The sequence below is a fragment of the Rhinatrema bivittatum genome, chromosome 17, assembly GCF_901001135.1.
Source record: "Rhinatrema bivittatum chromosome 17, aRhiBiv1.1, whole genome shotgun sequence".
NCBI classification, from domain to species: Eukaryota; Metazoa; Chordata; class Amphibia; order Gymnophiona; family Rhinatrematidae; genus Rhinatrema; species Rhinatrema bivittatum.
The window spans coordinates 16,667,976-16,688,143 of NC_042631.1; the positions used below are offsets into that span (position 1 = coordinate 16,667,976).

The 20,168-nt window shown below is 42.2% G+C and overlaps 1 protein-coding gene across 2 annotated transcripts in view; it reads left to right on the top strand.

Moving 5' to 3' along the window:
- The window catches only part of SPON1 (spondin 1), a 310,402-nt gene that overhangs the window by 171,839 nt on the left and 118,395 nt on the right, over nucleotides 1-20,168 (top strand). Inside the window, exons 1-2 of one of the 2 annotated variants that reach the window (XM_029582225.1) lie at nucleotides 7,331-7,901; nucleotides 17,892-17,998. In XM_029582225.1, the coding sequence (XP_029438085.1) occupies nucleotides 7,676-7,901; nucleotides 17,892-17,998 (333 nt within the window). In that variant the 5' untranslated portion in view covers nucleotides 7,331-7,675. Of the gene's footprint in view, nucleotides 1-7,330; nucleotides 7,902-17,891; nucleotides 17,999-20,168 lie in introns of those variants that run through there. The other variant, XM_029582226.1, reaches the window with a different exon arrangement.

Here is a 20,168-nt window from a genome sequence, read left to right on the forward strand (position 1 = left end):
TGAGGGAAAGGATAGTAAACTATCCCCAATCCAATAAGTTGCAGAATCCAAGGCACCATATTTTTACCAGAGGAAGGTCATGACAAATGAATCTGATATTTTTGATTCTGTGACTAAAGACAAGCATTTGATGTGATTTACTTAAATTTCGGTAAAGCTTTTGATACAGTCTAACATAGGAGATTCCTGAATAAAATCACAAGTCTGTGAGTGGGTCTCAAAGTGATGGAATGCATTGCAAATTGTTTGACTGTCAGACGACCGTGGGTTAGTGGTACATGGAACCTAATTTGAGGAAAGAAGGGGGTGATAAGTGGATTGCCTCAAGGATTGGTTCTAGGGTTGGCTCTCTGATATCTTTGTGAGCGATACTGTGGAGGGGTTAGAAGGTAATGTTTGTCTTTTTGTGGCTGACACTAAGATTTGCCACAAATAGGGGTTGAATTAGCACGTTTTGACTCACCTGAAGGAAGAGAGAGAATGAGAATGATCTAAGAAAGCTTGAGGAGCTGTCAAAGGTTTTGCAGCTGGAATTCAATGCCAATCATGTATTTGGGGTGCAGTAATCCAAAGATGCTATATTTGATGAGGTGCAAAATAATGTCTGAAGATCTAAAGATAGTGAAGTAATGTTAAAAGGCAGTGAATAAGGCCAGGGGAATACTAGAATGCATAGAGGGAGGCATAACCAGCAGGAAAAAGGATGCAATAATGCAAGCTATTGATGAGGCTTTATCTAGAATACTATGTTCAGTTCTAGAGACCATATCTCAAAAAGGATAGAGACAAGATGGAAGCAGTCCACAAAAAGGCAAACAAAATGGTATAGGGTCTGCACCGAAGGTCATGTGACATGAGACTGAAGGTCCTAAATATGTATCTTCGGGAGGAGAGGAGAGACGGGGAGATCTGATACAGAATTTAAATACCTGAAAGGTATTAATGATGCACATGAATCAAACATTTTCTGATGGAAATGAAGCTGTAGAACTAGGAGGTCATCATATGAAACTTCAAGGGGGTAGACTCAGATACAATGTCAGGAAATATTTCTTCATGGATAGTGTGGTAGATGCATAGAATGCCCTCCTGAAAGAGATTATGAAGACAAGGATGGTAAAAGAATTCAAAATGGCACTGGGCAAATACAGGGGATTCTTAGAGGCTAGAGGATGAGAATGAAGAAACTGGGTAACCTTTAGTAACTTTTGATGTAACATGTCTGTATGGGGGTAGCCTTCATAAAACAACAGTTAAAACCTTAAACAGAAGGCAGGAGGGTAAAATGCACAGAGCAGCAGTTACAACCTTAAATAATTTGTTGAGCAGCCTAGATGGAACATTTTGGCCTTTATCTGCTGTCATATTCTATGCTACCTCAAAGAGGCATTGACTGGATGGGACAAGCTAGGGGAAGTAGAAGAGCAGTGAGCAAAACTAAAAGAAGTTATTGTGAGGGCAGCGAAACATTTTTGTTAGAAAGAAAATAAAGGTAAGAGGGAAAAGAGACCATTTTGGTTTTCTAAAAAAGTAGCTGAGAAATTAAGGGGAAAACAGTTCACAATCATAAACTACAAGATCATAGAAAGAGAAAGACAGGCAAAATATCTGGAGAAGTTAAGAGCAATTGGGAAAGTAGTCAGGAGAGCTAAGGTGCATATAGGAAAAAAAATAGCTGATAAGGTAAAAAAGGGAAGACATATTAGTGAAAGAAAGAAGTGCAAAAGTGGGATTGTAAGACTCAAAAGGTGAAAGGCTTGGGGAATATGTAAAGGCTAATGGGGAGAAAGCAGAATTGCCTAACAAATATTGCTGCACAATGTTCAATGGGCTTAGGGGAGGACCACAGATAACCTGCCACAAGTAGGAATGGAAGTGAGGTAGACCTCGAACAATTTTCAGAAGACTGTGTTCGCAAGGATCTAGCAAAACTAAAAGCAGATAAAGCAGTGGGGCCAGATAAAATATATCTGAGGGTATGAAAGGAAAGCTCTGGTAGCTCCACTTGTCTTATATTTGACAAGGTTCCGCGTAGGTAATTTATAAACAAATTGAGCACCCGAGGTATGGACCTTGAAAGTGACTAAGCTAGAAACAGGTTGAGTGGGAGGCAACACAGGATAGTGGTAAATGGCAGTCATTCTGAGGAAAGGGGGTTACTAGTGGTGTGCCCAGAGATTGGTCCTCTGGTGCTCTTCAATAATTTTGTTGGCAGTCTTGCAAAAAAGGCTATTGGGAGAAGTTTGCCTTTCTGCAGATGATATCAAAATCTGCAACAAGGTAGACACCCCAGAAGGTATGAAAAAGAGGGAGGGATCTAGCTATAGGAAGTTATAGGAATAGTGTAGAATATGGTTGCTGAAATTTAATGCTAAATATGCGGGGTTATGCATTTTGGTTGCAAAACCAAGGGAGAAGGACATTATAGGGGTGAAAGTTTTTGGTGCAGTAAACAAGAGCAGAATCTGTTGGTGACCAAACAGGAGCAGAAGGTGACTGCAAAAGCCAGAAAGATGTTTGGGTCATAGGGAAAAGAATAGTCAACAGGATAAAGTAGCTATTTAGTGCTTTATGTATTTCTCTGGCTGTTTGGCTGCTCCTCCCCCTTCTCTGTCTGTAGAAGCCTTCATAGTTATCTTGAATTCTCAGTTAAATTACACTTGGGTGGTTGCATTCATTAGCCTGTATAGGACTTAGACTCCTGCTTCATTGCTAAATGCTTTGGGTTGGAATTCACTAATTGATAAAAGCATCAGAATGCCCATATGTAACATTGTTCATATTTTAATATGCATTACAAGTTACCAATATTCATAGCTCTAGGAAATGTAAATATATTTTTCTGGAGTGATTGCCAAGGTACCAAAATCAGTTTTAACAAAACATAACTACAGAATAACTTTTTGACATCTTGGATAAGAAAACAAAAATGTATAAACCATATTATGAAGTCAGTGGGTTAATGAATACTGAAGAATTAATGAACTTTTAATGAATTCTATTTTGGTACACTATTAAATCAAGATGAAATTCTCACAGGAGCACATCAAGTTAGAATACTAAGCATGGACTCAGAATGAAGATGAATGCTGTTCGAATATATCTGATTATGAACAGCGTCACTCTGAGGGCAGAAATGTGATTTTTCTGAGAGAAGTCCAAGATGATGGTCTCAAGCTGAGGGTATGCAGGATGGCGGGTGATGTATCGAGGTGAAAGATAAAGGGAAGATCCAGGCCTTTTCCGCAGAGCCCTGGCCTGGATCTTTCTCAGAACCAATGGACAGCTTCGTAAGCCATACCTCATGTCCTCATTGGAGGAATTTGAATTTATTAAAATTTATATTCCGCACCTATCACAAAATTAGTGACAAAATTAAGAATGAAGCAATCCGGAGAGAATGCTGTGCACCCTGAAGGCTCCTATTTTGTCCTGCAAGGAGTTGGGTACCTTCAAGCATCTTGCCTGAGTTAGCTGTCGTAGATTCATCACATCTGCAACTGCTGATGTCATTGTTAGAGGCAGAGCAGGAGAGGAAAGCTGAGGAGGGCATTTTCTTCCAAAGAGCTGGCTTGTTGGAGTTCGTGGGGATGGAGGAGCTGACTTGGAGGTCTGGAATTTTGGAATAGGTACAAGAGTTGGATAAGGAAGGTGTGAGCATCAAAGAAACTTCTTTGTAGGGATTTGCATTTGTTTGGAATGAAATGGAAAAATTTTAATGAAATTTCATATTTTGTTTAGAATATATGAATATAAGATTGCCCTACTGGGTCAGACCGAGAGTCCATCCAGCCCAATATCCTGTTGCCAATCCAGGTCACAAAAGCTGGCAAGATCCCAAACAATAAATAGATCCCATGCTACTAACATGCAATGATTAGTGAGTATTCCCTAAGGGGAAGATTTTAAAAGATGCGCACATGGTGCTTATAAGAGGTCCAAAGCCCTCATTAAAATACCTATTGGAGGAATTTCAGCTATATGGAAATATAGCAGGTCTAACCCTGAACCTGGACAAATCTGAGGCCCTAGCCATGCAAAGGGAGGTTAGGAATAAGTGGGGCTCAGATTTCGCAATGAAATGAGCAGTAGATTCAATAAATTAGTTGGGAAATTTGATTACATAAAAATGCCTCTAAATTGCACGTGTTCAGCTATAAAGTTTCGTATGATATTACCAAACAGTGGTTTTAGAACTGGAAGGAATTACCATTGTCACTAGTGGGCTGAATAAATCTCTACCATACAATAGCTTTCCCCAAGTAGTTATATATGATGCAGTTTCCTTCTTGTTTACCTAACCGATAAAGAAATAAGAGGGGTGGTGGAGAATCTCTTGCATCAATTTTTATGGTGCAGGAAAAAGCCGAAGATGGCTCTTCACATACCGATGAGAAAGTGGGATGCCGGAGGAATGGGTTTAGCTAACGTGCGGTTGTGTAACCTTGCATGTATTCTTCGGCATGCGGGGGATTGGATAATGGGCTCAAATTTGTATGCACCCTGGAAGCTGGAACAAGATATGGTGGCGCCATTGGACCTCGGATTTGTGTTACAAGGTAATCTTCTGACACTATCTAAACAGCTCCAAAATAATTTGATGATGACTATTCTGTTGTTAAAAGCATGGCGATGGGTAAATATAAAACTGAAATGGAATTACAGGGTTCCACACTTCCTGCCCTTGAAAAGAAATAAATTTTTCCAACCTGGGATCCAGTCTATAAATTTTCAAACATGGGAAGCTAATGGGCTGCAAGTAATTGCACAATGTCTGATGGAAGAAGGCAATTTGCTTTCCTTCCAGAAGATTTGGGATCATTTTGACCAGGATAATAAGCAGTTCTATGAGTAGCTATAAGTTGGGCATTACATAAACTCTTTGAGCCTGCCAGATCTTCATCAAAGCAACAGAGTGATTTTGACAGAACTTTTTGATCTAGAGGACCCAGATTGCTACACAATTTCTTATCTTCATAGGTGTCTACAGGGATTGGAGAAACCCTTTGTGTTTCAGGCACAAAGAGAAAAATGGCAGAGGGAACTCAATATAATACTGAATCCTATTCAATTTTCTAAGATTAAGCAAATTTACAAGAGTCAGTGTAAATTTGTATTCCATTTCTAACTGCCCGCAAAAACAAGCTTTTTTTTTTTTTATTTCATCTGGATCCAGGTGGCATTAGGCACCTTAGGCCATCAATTTTGGTCGTTCCCACAGATCAGAGTATTTTGGGACAATGTACGTTATGTTAGTAAAGTAGCGGGGGTGAATGTCACTGGACACTAAGGTGATACTTTTTGATAATGTGAGCGCTATACCTTTTCGGGTCCAACTACACTAGGTTATGGGGAAGGGAAATATTTCTATTAGTAACAAAATGAATATTACAAAAATGGTTGACAGAAGACTTTCCTACTTTGACGCAACTTAAAAATGCCATTTATCACATGCGCGTCATGGAAAAATACATTGAAAAAATGGAGTTGAACAAGAAACGAATTAGAATTTTCTTAAAAATCTGGAGCAAATCTTTACAATCCTTACCGTTTGATTTTAAATGGTCTGCCTCATGTTGGATCCTAAGTTGGACTGTGACTGCATACCTCTGCATGGATGGGAATATGCCTGCATCATGGAATTAAGGGGAATGGTGGGTAGGGATGTGGAGCTTTTGAAAGGGATCTTTTGTGTTCCACATGTTGGAGATTTGTGTTAGGTACAAACATACAAAAACGTGCTTGGTGGTGGATAAGAGTCTGCTTCCACCCAAGTGGTCTGTAATCTAGCCTTCAATAAAAAAAAAAAAAAAAAAAAAAAAAAGATCTGAACATAAATTTTGAAGAAAAAAGTGTGCTCATTTTAGCAGGTGTAACTTGTCCGGAGTGGATTTACTGAGACAATTTAAAAAATGGACTTGTGCAGGTAAGTCTTCTTTGGAAATAGATGCAATTTACATGTGTTTTTGCATATTTTCTTATGCAAATAATTATCCTCTTTGTGGCTATGGCCTTCCTGAGCTTTATGATATGTTTCAGGAGACCATCTTACTACATTTACAAACTGATTGTGCGCCTGACCCCAACTGATCAGGCACCAGCTTTTCTTTGGATGCTGACCCCTCATTTGGATTTCATATTTGCTCTTTCTATTACTCAGAAAAATATATTTTCCTTACCAAATAATGCAAAGTCCTCTCCAAGAAGCTCATCAAAATGAATAATCCTGACAATGCCCATAAAATGCTTCTATAGGACATTCTCTAATTGATTTTTCTGTAAAATTAAGCAGGAAACTGTGCATGCAGTATATGCAAAACATTTAATTAAGTATATTTTGTAATAATTTTAAAAAAATGCATATTCAGGGGCAAAACAAAATGGACAAAACCAAATTGTAATATAATTGATATTGCAGAAAAAGTTATTTCAATGGACTATATATAAAAAAAAACCCAACCTTTTGTTTGCTGCCTAGAAATTGGAGCAAACTGCTGAAAAATGATGAAACAAGGCTAATGGGTTTTGCTGCCCCCAAAATGCAGCAAATTGGAGAAAATTAAGTTAGGCGTATGATATATGCCTTTGGAAAGAAAACAGTTTTCATATGTTAAAGTTCTCTAGATTGGATTTGATTCCTTGCCAGAGGCGGCCACTCCGCAGGTGGATGCACCTAGCAGGGCTCAGGGTGGGAGAAGGAAGCCTATGAAATGCTTCACCCTCCCATCCCCCACCCCCCACCCCATGATGGCCTCTCCTCTATACCTGTAGCTAAGCAGGTGACCTCACAAAAATTTTACAATTTTCCTATGCTATTTTGTAATGCTGTTTTTAAATGGATAGGGATTTTTCTTTTCCAGTGATTGTTCTTTTTTTTTTTTTTTTTTAATAACTACTTTCCATTTCTGGGAAATCTGTTGTCAAGAATAGACTGGCAGGATTTTTAAAAGAAGCCACATTTTAGATGTAGGACTGAATCCTCCTTCCATCTTTTCAGGGTTTTTTTTGTTTTCTTTTCCCTGATCTACCAGGAAGCAAGAGCTGATTTTTGTACTTGGCTATAAAAGACCAACATCTGGTGACCACGAACTACTATCTGTCCCGTCAATGACTGATAAACTTGTGCCTATAAGACATTTTGTAATGTTTACCCAAGCTGTAGGTAGAGTCCTTCAGCCTGCAAGCAGTCCCACGGGACTGATGTTTGCCTTGTATGGCAGTACTTGCAAAAAAAAAAAGAAATCTGAAAAAATCTGCCAGCCTTGTATCCATATAGTAACTATAGACTTGGGCAGGAATGTGCATGATTATCCCTGAGCCTGTTAGCTCAGCCCATCCTATTCAGAGGCAGCAGCAGAGGCAGCAGCAGCTCCCCCTCCGCTCTGTGCATTCAGCGCAGCAGAGTAAACATTAGAGGGAAAGGCTGCTGGGTGACATCCTGCGAGGAGGGGGGAAAGGCGGCAGCCCTTCCCTTCCAGCTGCTGCCTGCACCCTCCGGACTGCTGCAGCAGCGGCGGCGGCTCTCCCCCCCCCCCCCCCCTACCACCCCCCCCCCCAGCTTTTTCCATGCTCTCAAAGTGCCGGGGCCGAGCGGCTGCCTCCTCCTCCCCGCGCTGCCAGCGCGCCCCATGCGCGGATTGCGCGCAGTGAAAAAGTTGCTGCCCAGGCGCCCAGCATGGGACCCCGCTGCCGCCGGACGCTGCTGCTGCTGCTGCTCGCCGCGGCCTCGCCCCGGCTGCTGCTCGCCTTTTCCGACGAAATGCTGGAGAAGGGGGTCAAGGCGGAGGGCTACTGCAGCAGGATCCTGAGAGCCCAGGGCACCAGGCGAGAAGGCTACAACGAGTTCAGCCTCCGGGTGGAGGGCGATCCCGAATTTTACAAGCCCGGGAGCAGTTACAAGGGTGAGTTAAAGTCTCTGGGTTGGTTTTTTTTTTTTTTTTTTTTGCAGGACGTGCGGTTCCTCTTCCCCTTTGTCAGTGACTCTTCGGAAAGGTCTCTTCGCAGCAGTCACATCTGGCTTTTTAGCAATGCAGAAACCAGAGAGCTGGCTTATGTTGGTTGCGTGTTTGACAGCCAGGGTGGATCTGAAAATCAGCCTACGATATTTCTTTAATTGCAGACTTACCCATTTGCTTTCGTTGAATGGCTGTAGCTGAGTGAATAAAATAATAATAATAATAATAAGCGGGGAGTTCATCATCATCCTACACACAGCTGCCAAATCCTTAGATGGAGGCGAATTGAAGCCACTTGTCTGTAGGTCGGTACAGGAGGAGTTTTCTTGGGCAGCCAAAGCGAATTCGCTTTGAGAGATAATCATCGCATTAAATACAGGAAAGTTCTTATCGGTTCCCCGGGGTTTTTCCCCCCTCCCTTTTTTTTTTTGCTTTTCAAAAGGACATGAACAGATGGTGCAAGTTTGAAAGGAGGAAAAAAAGGCTCCAGCACTGACTGCCTCTGTCAGTACTGGATAATAATTCCCCGTTAAGTTCTCTCAAACAAGGTTAAAAGGTAGAGCCCTTCCGGCTGACAGCATATTGCACTGTGGCAAGCCTACAGTTTGTTTTTTTATGCCTTCTCCTCTGTCTGTGCATCTGCTTTGGCTCTCCTCTCTGATACTCCAAGTCATTTTATTTCTCTTTGCATTGTAAATTGAAAAAAAAACCAGAGCCACACTGTTTGCCTGCAGGGTCTGTTAGGAACAGATAAAAGGGGGACATCATTCTGGAAAAGCAAACATTAGGGCTGTTCACAGAAGTTTTTCGCCACCCTGTGTCGTCTCCTTGGCCTGAATAAAATGAAATACATTTTTCCTCATGCAATATTAGCAGCAGCACTCAGCCACTGGACGTGCTATGTACACCAATCTGTAGACAGAAAGCTAAGGACACCTTTATTTATTTATTTTATTTATTTATTTGAATGTTGTTTTTTTTTATACCGAAGTTCGGTGTCAGCCTTCACTCTGGTTTACATTTATAACAACGATTTACATTTAAAACATCAGAGAAACAACATTTATATATGAAGTCTGTTATTCCTTTCCTTATAATTTTGGAAGTTTTCACGCATTTAGACCTAAAGGGCCTGATTCATCATCGTCTTTTCCCAGTGACACAGAATGGAAGAAAAGCCTTAGGAGCTGATTTTCCAAAGGATTTACACACCTAAAACTGGGTTTTAGATGTGTAAATGCACAGGTTTTTTAAAATTGCTGCAATCTATGCCATTGCATTGTCCCTGGGATTTGCCCATGTTAAGTACACTGCTTTTGAAAATTGCTGTGATACAAGTAACACTTGCACACCTAACGCCTGTGAAAATTGGGCCCAAGAAGTGTCTAAATTGAGTTTCCCCATTAGCCTTGATTCTGCAGCATACTGCTTCCCGTTTCCAGACGTGTGTAATTTGTACAACTGCCCTTCTTTGTGCCATTATTACCTGCAGCGCTAATAAAAGCACTGAAGGAAATGCTTTATCCAGACACGATTCAGATCCAGCCTATGTTGCAGCTGTGGCAAATGCGAGGAAAGGCTGTTAATATCAGAAAGGTGTAAAAAGATTTTCATCTAAGCAAATGGTCCTCAGCCACAGACCATGCACCCAAGGTCCCTTCTGGAACCTGGCAATTATGAATCCTGATTCCAGACATTAGGTATCGCCCGCCATTGTGCAGTGACTATGAATTCCTACCTCTCCGGGGCTGTGAACACTGGCTCCAGGGTAACCCCCAGGCCCAGCTGACCCGAGGAATGGAGCTGAGACTTCACCCAGGTTCCTTCACAAGACACTGGGCAACCCCACTAACTGCTTTCTTAATTGTTAAATATATTTTGAAAGCACTTTTCTTATTAAGAATTCTTCTGTAGAGATGAACTTAATCAGAGAACACTTTCAGACTATACTCCCTTAGGTCTTTTAAAAACATATTCAGGAGGATTAAATAACCAATTAACTTCTTTAATTATGCTTTTAAAATGCTAATTGCAAGAATTGCTTTTCTCTCAAGTTATAATTGTAGTCAAGCATATTGCTTACAAAATTATAAATCAAATTAAGCAAATGACACCACAGAAAGAATGCCTTTCCTTACGACTGCTCTAAAGCATAGAAGAGCAAAAAATATCTTAAGTAATAAGTATGGCAGACAATTTTTATCACAGATTTTCAGTCCGAGTTTAACTCATTTGTATAGCATTGATACAGTGGCATCGGAGTGAGGCAAGGACAATACAAGGCAGAATCTGAAAACAACTAAAGTTTCAAATGGACTAGAACTTCAGATTAATTATTAAGAGAGACTTAAGCCATACAGAGCCTCCTGACAAATCTACATCCCACAGCAAAGACTTTACACACTCTATGTAAGAGATCAAAAAGTGAGCTGCGTTATGTTAAAATGTTTGGAAATTCGGTGGAGGATATGTTAGGTTGGAGGTGCCGAGCACTATTCCCTCCCCATGCCAGCCTCAGCACTCTCCTTCAATCCTCCCTGCCTGGACCCCGGCACTTCCGAACCCCCTAGCCCAGACCGTACTTCCCTCTTCCCACCTTCCTCAGCATGACCCCAACACACTGTGATCCCTCCTCCCCAGCACACTCTGTCCGTCACCCCCAGCCTTCCCGGTCTTCATCTGTCTTGACCTCATCTGAGCAATCGTGCTATTTTTTGTTTTCCTCTCCTCCCCATCTGCCTGATTCCTTCTGGTTCTGTGGTCCTCTGTTTCAGGCTACCAGTCACACACACACTGGCTCCCTCTGGTCCCACAGCTGTCCGCTTCCCTGTGGCCATGCTAACGATTACAAAATCAATAATTTTGAATAGCTCTGATTAAAAAAAAAAAAAAAAGCAGTCTTAATTGACAGTATAAGAGCAGCATTCAAATATTCTTGCAGGGCTAAATTCATACATATTAAAAGACAAAAGAAATTTCCAGCAGAAAATATTTGGCAATTTTGTTGACCAAAAATAACTGAATTCCATTTTTTAAAATGCATGGGGGCTGCAAACAAATCCTCTCTATGTTACAGTATCAGCTTCATGACCTTGTTCTTCCTTAATGAATATGCAGAATCACTCTCCTGATGTTACCAACATCTGGAAAAGGGCAGTTGACTCACACTGTGCATGCTCCTGCCACGATGTCACCACAAAGTAAGGGCAAGACATTAAAGGTGTTGAATGCATGTAGACAATGTGTGTCCTGAGTGTGTGGGACTGAGTATGGAGAGCAGGTAGAGCTTCTAAAATTTAGAAAAGCTTTTAAAAACTAGTTTAAGAACATAAGAAAATGCCATACTGGGTCAGACCAAGGGTCCATCAAGCCCAGCATCCTGTCTCCAACAGTGGCCAATCCAGGCCATAGGAACCTGGCAAGTACCCAAAAACTAAGTCTATTCCATGTAACCATTGCTAATGGCAGTGGCTATTCTCTAAGTGAACTTAATAGCAGGTAATGGACTTCTCCTCCAAGAACTTATCCAATCCTTTTTTAAACACAGCTATACTAACTGCACGAACCACATTCTCTGGCAACAAATTCCAGAGTTTAATTGTGCGTTGAGTAAAAAAGAACTTTCTCCGATTAGTTTTAAATGTGCCCCATGCTAACTTCATGGAGTGTCCCCTAGTCTTTCTACTATCCGAAAGAGTAAATAACCGATTCACATCTACCCGTTCTAGACCTCTCATGATTTTAAACACCTCTATCATATCCCCCCTCAGTCGTCTCTTCTCCAAGCTGAAAAGTCCTAACCTCTTTAGTCTTTCCTCATGGTTTGAGTGAAATTGCTCAGAAGGTGTTTAGCAAAGGAATTAAAAAAATTGTCCAGAAGATCTGTTACTGATATTATGTATTTTATTTTATGTGTTTTGTAAATTTTTTATTCTATGTTTTAAACTTATGTTGTAAATCACTTACAGGCCGATACAATACAGTGCGCTCCGATGGAGCGCACTGATAACCTGTCATTGGACGCGCGTTTTCCCTTACCCCTTATTTAGTATGGGGCGGAAAATGCGCGTCCAACCCGCCAAACCTAATAGCGCCCTCAACATGGCGATATTAAGTCGGAGGTCCCGAAGGGTAAAAAAAGTAAAAAAAATTAAAAAAAAACTGAAGTTGGCCGGCGGCTGTCGGGTTGAAAACCGGACGCTCAATTTTGCCGGCGTCCGGTTTCCGAGCCCGTAGCTGTCAGCGGGCTCGAGAACCGAAGCCGGCAAAATTGAGCATCGGCTGTCAAACCCGCTGACAGCCGCCGCTCCTGTCAAAAAGGAGGCGCTAGGGACGCGCTAGTGTCCCTAGCGCCTCCTTTTGCCTGTTTCTACCGCCGGACCTAATTTAAATACCGCATCGCGTGCACAGGCGAGTGGCCTGTGCACGCCCGCTCTCCCGCGGACTTTACTGAATCGGCCCGATAGGAGGAGGCTTTCTGTTAAGCAATAAATAAAAGACACTTAAATAAATAAATACATAAACTGTCAGATTTTAAAAGCCCTATGCGCATGTCTCAGGCCGGTGCATCCTGCACAGATTTTAAGAATCGCCCATGTTCGCACGTATCTCCAGGTATGCGCACAAATCAAAAAGTAAAAAAAAAAGGGAGGCATGAGTGTGGACCGGGCAGGAGCACACCCATGAGATGTGTGTGTGTGTGTAAACACGCACACACAAGCACGCTGGGTGTCCCCCTGCCGCAGAACTTTACTTCTGCTAGTGCTGGCGTATAAGTCAAAAAAGAAAAAAGAAAGAAATCGGGACTAATCAACGGGGTTTTAAGGGTTGGGTTTATAACCGGGGAGAAGGGAGCCTTTAAAACTAGGGGGAGCTAGAAAGTCCCAATTCCTCCACTGGGAACAAACTGGGAAAAGGGTAAGTAGCCTCAGCGCGCACCCCTTATAAAATCCCCTCCCCCCTCTTCTTCCGAGGTAGGTGCGACATTTGTGCACACGTGCGCACGTCTGTATAAAATGAAGCGCACATCTACGCGCGCACAGACGATTTTATAACATGCGCGCATATGTTACAAAATGGCAGCATCCATTATCGTGAGCCGCTTGCGGGTCTTAAAATTCACCTCTGCCTAAGTGAGAGAGAGAGAGAGTGGTGAGCTGTAGATGAAAGGAATCAGAGGCTGAGAAGATGAAGAATGGTGTATAAGGTTAAGGAAGGTGTAAGGATATTTCATTTTTTTGTTTCCATCATTTATTTTTCTGACTCGTCCTTCTGCTGGACACTCAGAATGAGTTACAATTGCCAACACACAAATAAGAGTGGAGACTTTATGCCAAAGTAGTTTTAGAAAGCGAATGCTGCTAACTCCAGTTGGAAAAGCAGCACTGGCCCTTTAACAAGAACTATATTTTAGCCGGTTTAAAAATAGGGAAATGTAAAAAGTTCTGAAACGGTTCCTCGAATTGGCTCCATATGATATAATGGAGAAAGAGAATACACAGAAACATACAGAAAATGTCTTGTTGGCTTAAAAAAAAAATAAAAATATCGCCTGCAACTGCTTAGCAAGATCCAAAGCAGCAGAAACCGCTGGCCTAGAAGGTCCGTGTGTGTCCAAACACCAGAAATCTTTAGCCATCTATGCAATCGTCTTGTTTTTCTCCATCACCGAATGCTAACTCTCTGGTGTTTGTTAGGATAGGCGCCGGCACCTACAGATCATGCAATAGTCGATCTCTGCCCTGCTTCCGTGGTCTGATGGCTCCCAACGACAGCGACCACATGAAAACGGACGGAGCCTTCATCTGCTCTTCCCCCCCCCCCCCCAAAAAAAAATCACTTCAGCTCGCTCGCATCCACCCTGGGGAGAGGGGATCAGGGGTGCGCTTTCATTTGAAACAATTCCTGTCGCACGTAAAAGAAGAGGGAAAAAACCCCAAATCCACGAAATGCCCTTCTTTTGGTTTTTAGTTTGCGCTGACTCAGGTAGTCAGGTTCGTGGGCACTAAAAATGAATGAAAAGCTTATAAAATGAAACCAAATGAAACAAAAAGCTAAAAATGAAACACTGGAAAAGTAAACAACATTTTTTGCCCTGCGTACCTCTATATGGCATACTTATATTTATTTAATTTAGGTTCGGCCTTTCAGGCGCTTCTAAGTGAATTATATTCCGATACTTTAAGTATTTCCCCGTCCCCAGTGAGCTCACAATCACGGACCGCGCCGAGGGGGCGTAGCCATTTAATAGCGTGCACGGGAATGGGAGGGCCTGTTATATAAAATAGCCCGGCCACACGCGAGCGGGCCTGCAAATCCTGCTTCTACCCCGTAAGCCGGGGGATTTTAAAAGGGGGGCGCTTGACCACGCCGTTGCCAGTTTACCAGTTCCTCCACCAGTCCGCCTCATTGTCCTCCAGTTCCCCCTGGTTTGACAGCCTCCCCCCCCCCCCCCCCCCCCGTTACCTCGGACCCTTCAAACCCCCTCAGAAATGGCTCAATCCTTTTATTTTAGGGACCTGCACGTCATCCATGGCAGAGGTAAAGTTACGCGGCGGGGGGACGGACCTCAGCGTGCGCACCGGAGCGCACAAGTAGTCACATGCACATATCTCGGCCAGGCCCCGAAATGCCAACGCCCCGCCCCCTTTTGGAAATGTTTCAGAAGTGCGTACAGCAGGTTTTACGTTCGTATCTGGACGCTTTTGTCTCTCTTCTGGCTATTGTAGTTTTCCAGATCTTATCTGCAGTTATGTTAGTTTCCATCTTGGGGTTGTTGTGGTTTTTGTTTTTATTATTGCCTCCCTATTTCTGTTTTGCTCTGAGTACACAGACCATGCAACAACCTCTCATATGGACCCGTCCTCTTTCACATTTGCCAGCAGTGGATGCATGTGTGCATGCTTGCGTGCATGCCCTGGGTTTATATGCATGTGGTGCTGCTGCTTGTCTTGCCTTGTGTTTGCCAGGGTCTGTGTGGTCCGTGTTGCATCTTTCCTGTATTCTCGCTCAGTTCTGCCATGATATGTTCATCCTCTGGGACTGGAAACAACTGGAGGAGGGAGAGGATTTGCCATAGGAGAAGCCCTACCACCATCTCTAGGGGAAAGTGATGCCAGAAATTCAATTTTAGGGATCCTGAACCCTGAAAGGGCTTCAGAAATTGAAATTTATTTATTTATTTATTTATTTTTGCATATTTATCAGTGCATATATATTTTCCTTAGGTTAGGTCTTCGGAGTCTTGCTTGATAAGGTTATTGGGGTATGAATGTGATGAATTATTATGAGAGCAGTTGCATTGGTGCATCTGGATGGGTGCTGGACACAATGCAGAGATGTTAGGCTCAGGGGAGGGGAGGGAAGAGTAGCAATGATGGAGTAATTTGGAGGAGGTACCTCTCCAGCTATATGGCCTGATGAGGGTTTCTTAAGCCACTCAGGCATCCCACCTGGGGATGTAGGGTGCAGCAGAGACTGCAAGGAAAGAAAATGTGATCTTCAGCAGTGAAAGAGCAATAGTTATCATTTACATAGCATTACTGGACATAAATAGTGCTGTACCATGGTGATAAAGTGACATGCTCAAGGCCACAAGGAGTGTGCATGGGAGTAGCAGGATTTGAACCCTGAGCTTCCCTATTCCTAGATCATTGCACAGACTGCTAGGTCACTCCCCCTTTGAAGGAGTAAAGGGGGCACTGTTTTTCTGAAAGTGGCAAGAGAGGCAGATAAAGTGCTTCTTTGTGAATTTTCTGTTCATTTCATGCATGAACGTAATACGGGAAGGCGAAAGGACATTTGCGACATGGTCCAGATCCCGTGATTTTCCATGGGAGAAGAAAAGAAAATTAACAAATTTCCTACCGTAAACGATAATGTGAGGTACACGGGGGAAAAAAGGAGGCAGCTCAGAAGCAGCCGGCGTGTGAATATTTTGGAACGCGGTCTCCAGGAGGTGAATAAAAACCATATAAATCTCTAGGTGAATTAACCCCATGTGTGCCAGGTTGGATGTGGCGTGGGATATTTCCAGGGAGGGTGTTAATGACGTTTTGATGGTGGCTCCACCTTCTGTGTGTCTTGCAGATCTGCTTCTCAAGGTAGCAGACGTTGCCTTGCCCGCATATCTCCTGGAGAGGCCCTTTAAGAACAGCTGCTAAATCAGGAAAACCTGAATAAATAAAAACTGGCTCATAATCTTAATTTTGATTCAACACCAGCTTTAAAACTGCTAAACACTGAAAGAACTGTATAGCTACGACCACGTTTCCCATTGTGATTCATGCTCACTTTTTAATTTTATTGTTAAACGATTGCTCACTGCTGCCTAAACAGCAGAAAAGTTGGTCAGGCTTCCGATTCGTTATACCAGGGTGTTGTACGCTCCCCGTTTACAGACTAGCAGACATTTCCAAATGAAAAGCGGTGGATTTTTCCCCCCCAAATATTCAATAAATATAATCCAAAGGCACATACGCTATTGTATTTCCATGTTACGTCTGACAGCGTTACCTGTCTTTCCAGGTTTTGCCTGTAATTGTACAGAGTGCTAGTGGTGTTGGGGGAAGTTTGAAACATGTCTTTCAGAGCTGGCATAATCTGTGCTTTCTGATCACCAATCCGAATTCACCCAAAACGTAAAACGTAACTGCATTCTTTACTTAAATTCTAACTGGTTAAAGGAGTGAAGGGCATTTAAATGCTGCACGTTAAGGTCAAACCAAGAAAGGGCCCTGGAGTCTGAAACAAATAATTATTTTCATTTCAGCTTTGGCTCCCTTAAGCAGTGTTCAAACAATGTGTCTTTTGCTTTTCTTTAATTAAATAAAAAAAAATCATCTAATGTACAAACCAAGCAGGAAAAGATGAGCAATCTATAAATAAATAAATAAATTGGATGTGAGAGGTAACGCTCAAATTTTTAGGCTACCAGTGATAATGTGATATCATTGATCTAATGTCGGCATATTAAAATGTATAAATAAATAAATATTTATTGATTAGCCAACAATATCATCGCCCCTTTCATCCATTTAAGTACGTATTAAAATGCCAAATCATGCAAATTTAAAAACATAGTCCTTTAAATACAATAAACATATAAATCTATATTGTCAAACAAACTTTCAGTCTATCAAACTTCTGAAGAAACTTATCTGGATCCACGCGGTTTTTGCTTGTCCCTTGAGGCACCTGACACTGGGCCATGTTTCGGAAAATAGCAGTTTCTTCAGGGGGAAAAGTTGGTATCGTTCCTACATCACTGCGAAACAAATGGCTGCTGGCCAAACCGCGCCTGTACAAAGGAAACAGTCGCCAGTGGAACTGGAGCTCTTTATCCGCTGACATTGAACTAACACCAGAGTCGGAAACCTATCTCGCAGGTAAAACAAATCACAGTAACGACTGCCATTTGATTTCTTCATTGAGAAATGTAATACTGAGCGTAACCCCTCACATCCAACATATTTATTTATAGATTGTTCATCTTTTCCTGCTTGGTTTGTACACCGGATGCTTTTGTTATTTGATTTGAGTTTGTGGATTTTCATCTGTGTGTGGATCTTTCTTTAGTAGTTTCTGCTTTCCTTTAACAGGCCTTGCCTTGATCTCCTCTACTGACAGCAGATATCTCAGAATGCTTTTCTTGTTTTGCTCTTTGAGTTCACAATGTAGAATGAGAATGTCCATGCATAGTGCTTTTAGAGTTCACCTAACATATCAAAGCATTATAAAGCTGACATGCAAAAAAGTGGCCTGGACTTAATGTCTTTTAAAATAATGACAGTGTCTTTGTTACTCAAGACAACGGCTCTGCTGGAGATGACGTGACGTCATCCACACTCACTGTTAGAATTGACGGAAGAGTGTGTCTACTCTTGGGAGTAACATCAAAAAAACCCACTGACCAAACACTATGTCCTTCATTTCCAGTAACACTTTCTGCTGCTTTGCCATCCTACTTTCGGGGATTCACTTTGATAGCCGTTAAGGAAGGTAAAGAAGGGGACTCAGAAGATGATCACGCAGGAGCTTTCCAGGTGAGGAAACCTTTTTCCTTGAGTATCATAACTATGACTGCTGACATGTCCATCAACGTTAATAAAGCAGCACTTGTTGAATCATGCCAGAGTCTAGCAAAGAGATTTGAATTCATGTGGCCTCTGAATTTTAGGGTCCCACACAGATCGACTTGATCTCTCAAATTAATATGTATTTGCAGCCTTGGGGATTATAATTAGAGAGCCTGGAATTTACCTCCAAATTTATACAGATGATATCCAACTGTTCTTCCAAAGGCTAAACCCATGAAGACAATATAACATGACTGAACTGCTGCTTAGGAAACATTTCAGCCTGGCTGGGTAAAAAAAATATTAGAACTGAACCCTTCCAAGAATGAGGCATTTTAGATTCAATAAATAGCTGTCTCCTCATCTGCCATGCCCTGTGGCAGTATTAGACAGGGATTCACCTGTCAGGGTATAATTATAGATTAAAGTCTTCATATGAGGCCCCAAATAGCTGCCGTATTTTGGGTGCAATAAAAGAGAAAAGTCTGCATGATTTCACAAATATCTGCCATATTGAGAATTTCCTTTCTACAATTACACTTTGGGGCAGATTTTAAAAGCCCTGTGGTAAAGATTGTACGTAAGGGTCCCAAACCAACAGGAATCTCCGGCGAAGCTGGGGTTGAGACTCGGGAACTCAAATCCTCCATGCACAACAAATGATATAACATTTATTTATTTATTTAGTGTTTTTCTATACCGGCATTCGCGAGAGGTATCATATCATGCCGGTTTACAATTAACAAAGGGGTGTAAAATACAATAAGAATATTAACAGGTGCGGAACGAAAAACATGTTGCAGTTACAATAAAACAGGGAAATACATAACTGGGATCAGTGGAGGGCGCGTAGATTTTATAACATGCTGCACGCGCATGTTATAAAATCTACGCCCACGTGTAGCTGCTAAAATCTGGCCCTTTATTTGGCAACTCTGTCCTTTTTCAGATGACCAAGATTTGGCAAAAAATCATACACTTAAGGCCTGATTTTCAAAATAATTTACATGCAAAATTCCAGTTTCTGTGCGTAAACCACCTTTTGAAAATCAGCTTGTGAACTATGCATGCGGAACACGATTATGCGTGTCGCTTCTTTACATGCTTGGTCATGCTTGGTAAGCAGGTGTTCCGGGCTGGGGGGTAGGGGAGGGATTTAGATGCCCACTTTTTTCGTTTTTGAAATCCGCATGCACTAAGTCACAACTTTGTCTGAGTAAGCCATGCTGGGTTTCGTGCATACTCGTGAATTTTCAAAAGCAGATTTATATGCACAAATCTGCTTGGAAAATTTGGGCTCAAATCTGCAGGTGGAAAGTGCCCACAGACTTTAGCTCCCGTGGAGGCCATTGAAAATTGCCCAGGAAGGGCCTTGATTTTGTGCGTGTAAATGGCTGGTCCAAAACGTCCCAGCCTCAGAGCGCGTAAAAGTCCAGGCGGCCACCTGGCTATGCACATAGCTTTACATGAACTGGAGACAGGTTTTCTGGGAGGTGCGTGTACGTTTAGATTTAAGACATCGTGCCCAGAAGCCCCTGCGGCAGAGCGGGTGTGGCTTTGTCTGGGTGAGACTGCGTGTGTTCCGCGGCTCTTACGCGTGGATTTTCACAGTGAGCTTGGGCGCATAAATTTGCTTGGAAAATGTGGGGGCAAAGTCCGCTTATAAAAAGTACGTGCACATTTCCCTCCCCCGCTTATCATTGCTGGTGATACGTTTCCAACAGCTCACCCACTTTTAGGTGGCTGCGACAGGTGTACGTTACACCAGTTTTCAAAAGTGGGCTTGCGTGCTTATTTGAAAATTATTCCTCCAAGTTTAACCAGCAGCGTTCCGCTTGCTATTATGTGCACGCGACGTTTTGGGGAAAATTTACGTGCGTACTTTGAAAATGCAACAGTGCGCATGTAAGTGCAAACCCTTCCCCCATCTCCATCCTCAGGGAACGCCTACATTCAGTTGGGTAAAAACCGATGCACAAACAGGACAAACTGTACGCAAGTTTATCGGTTTATTGGGCAGTCCTTTTTGTAAAAGGTAGGGACGTGCGTTCATTTGATAATGAAATGGGAAATCTGAATGAAATTTCTCATCTTCTTTCAATTCGTTTTTTAAATAAATTGAAAGAAATAAAGAATT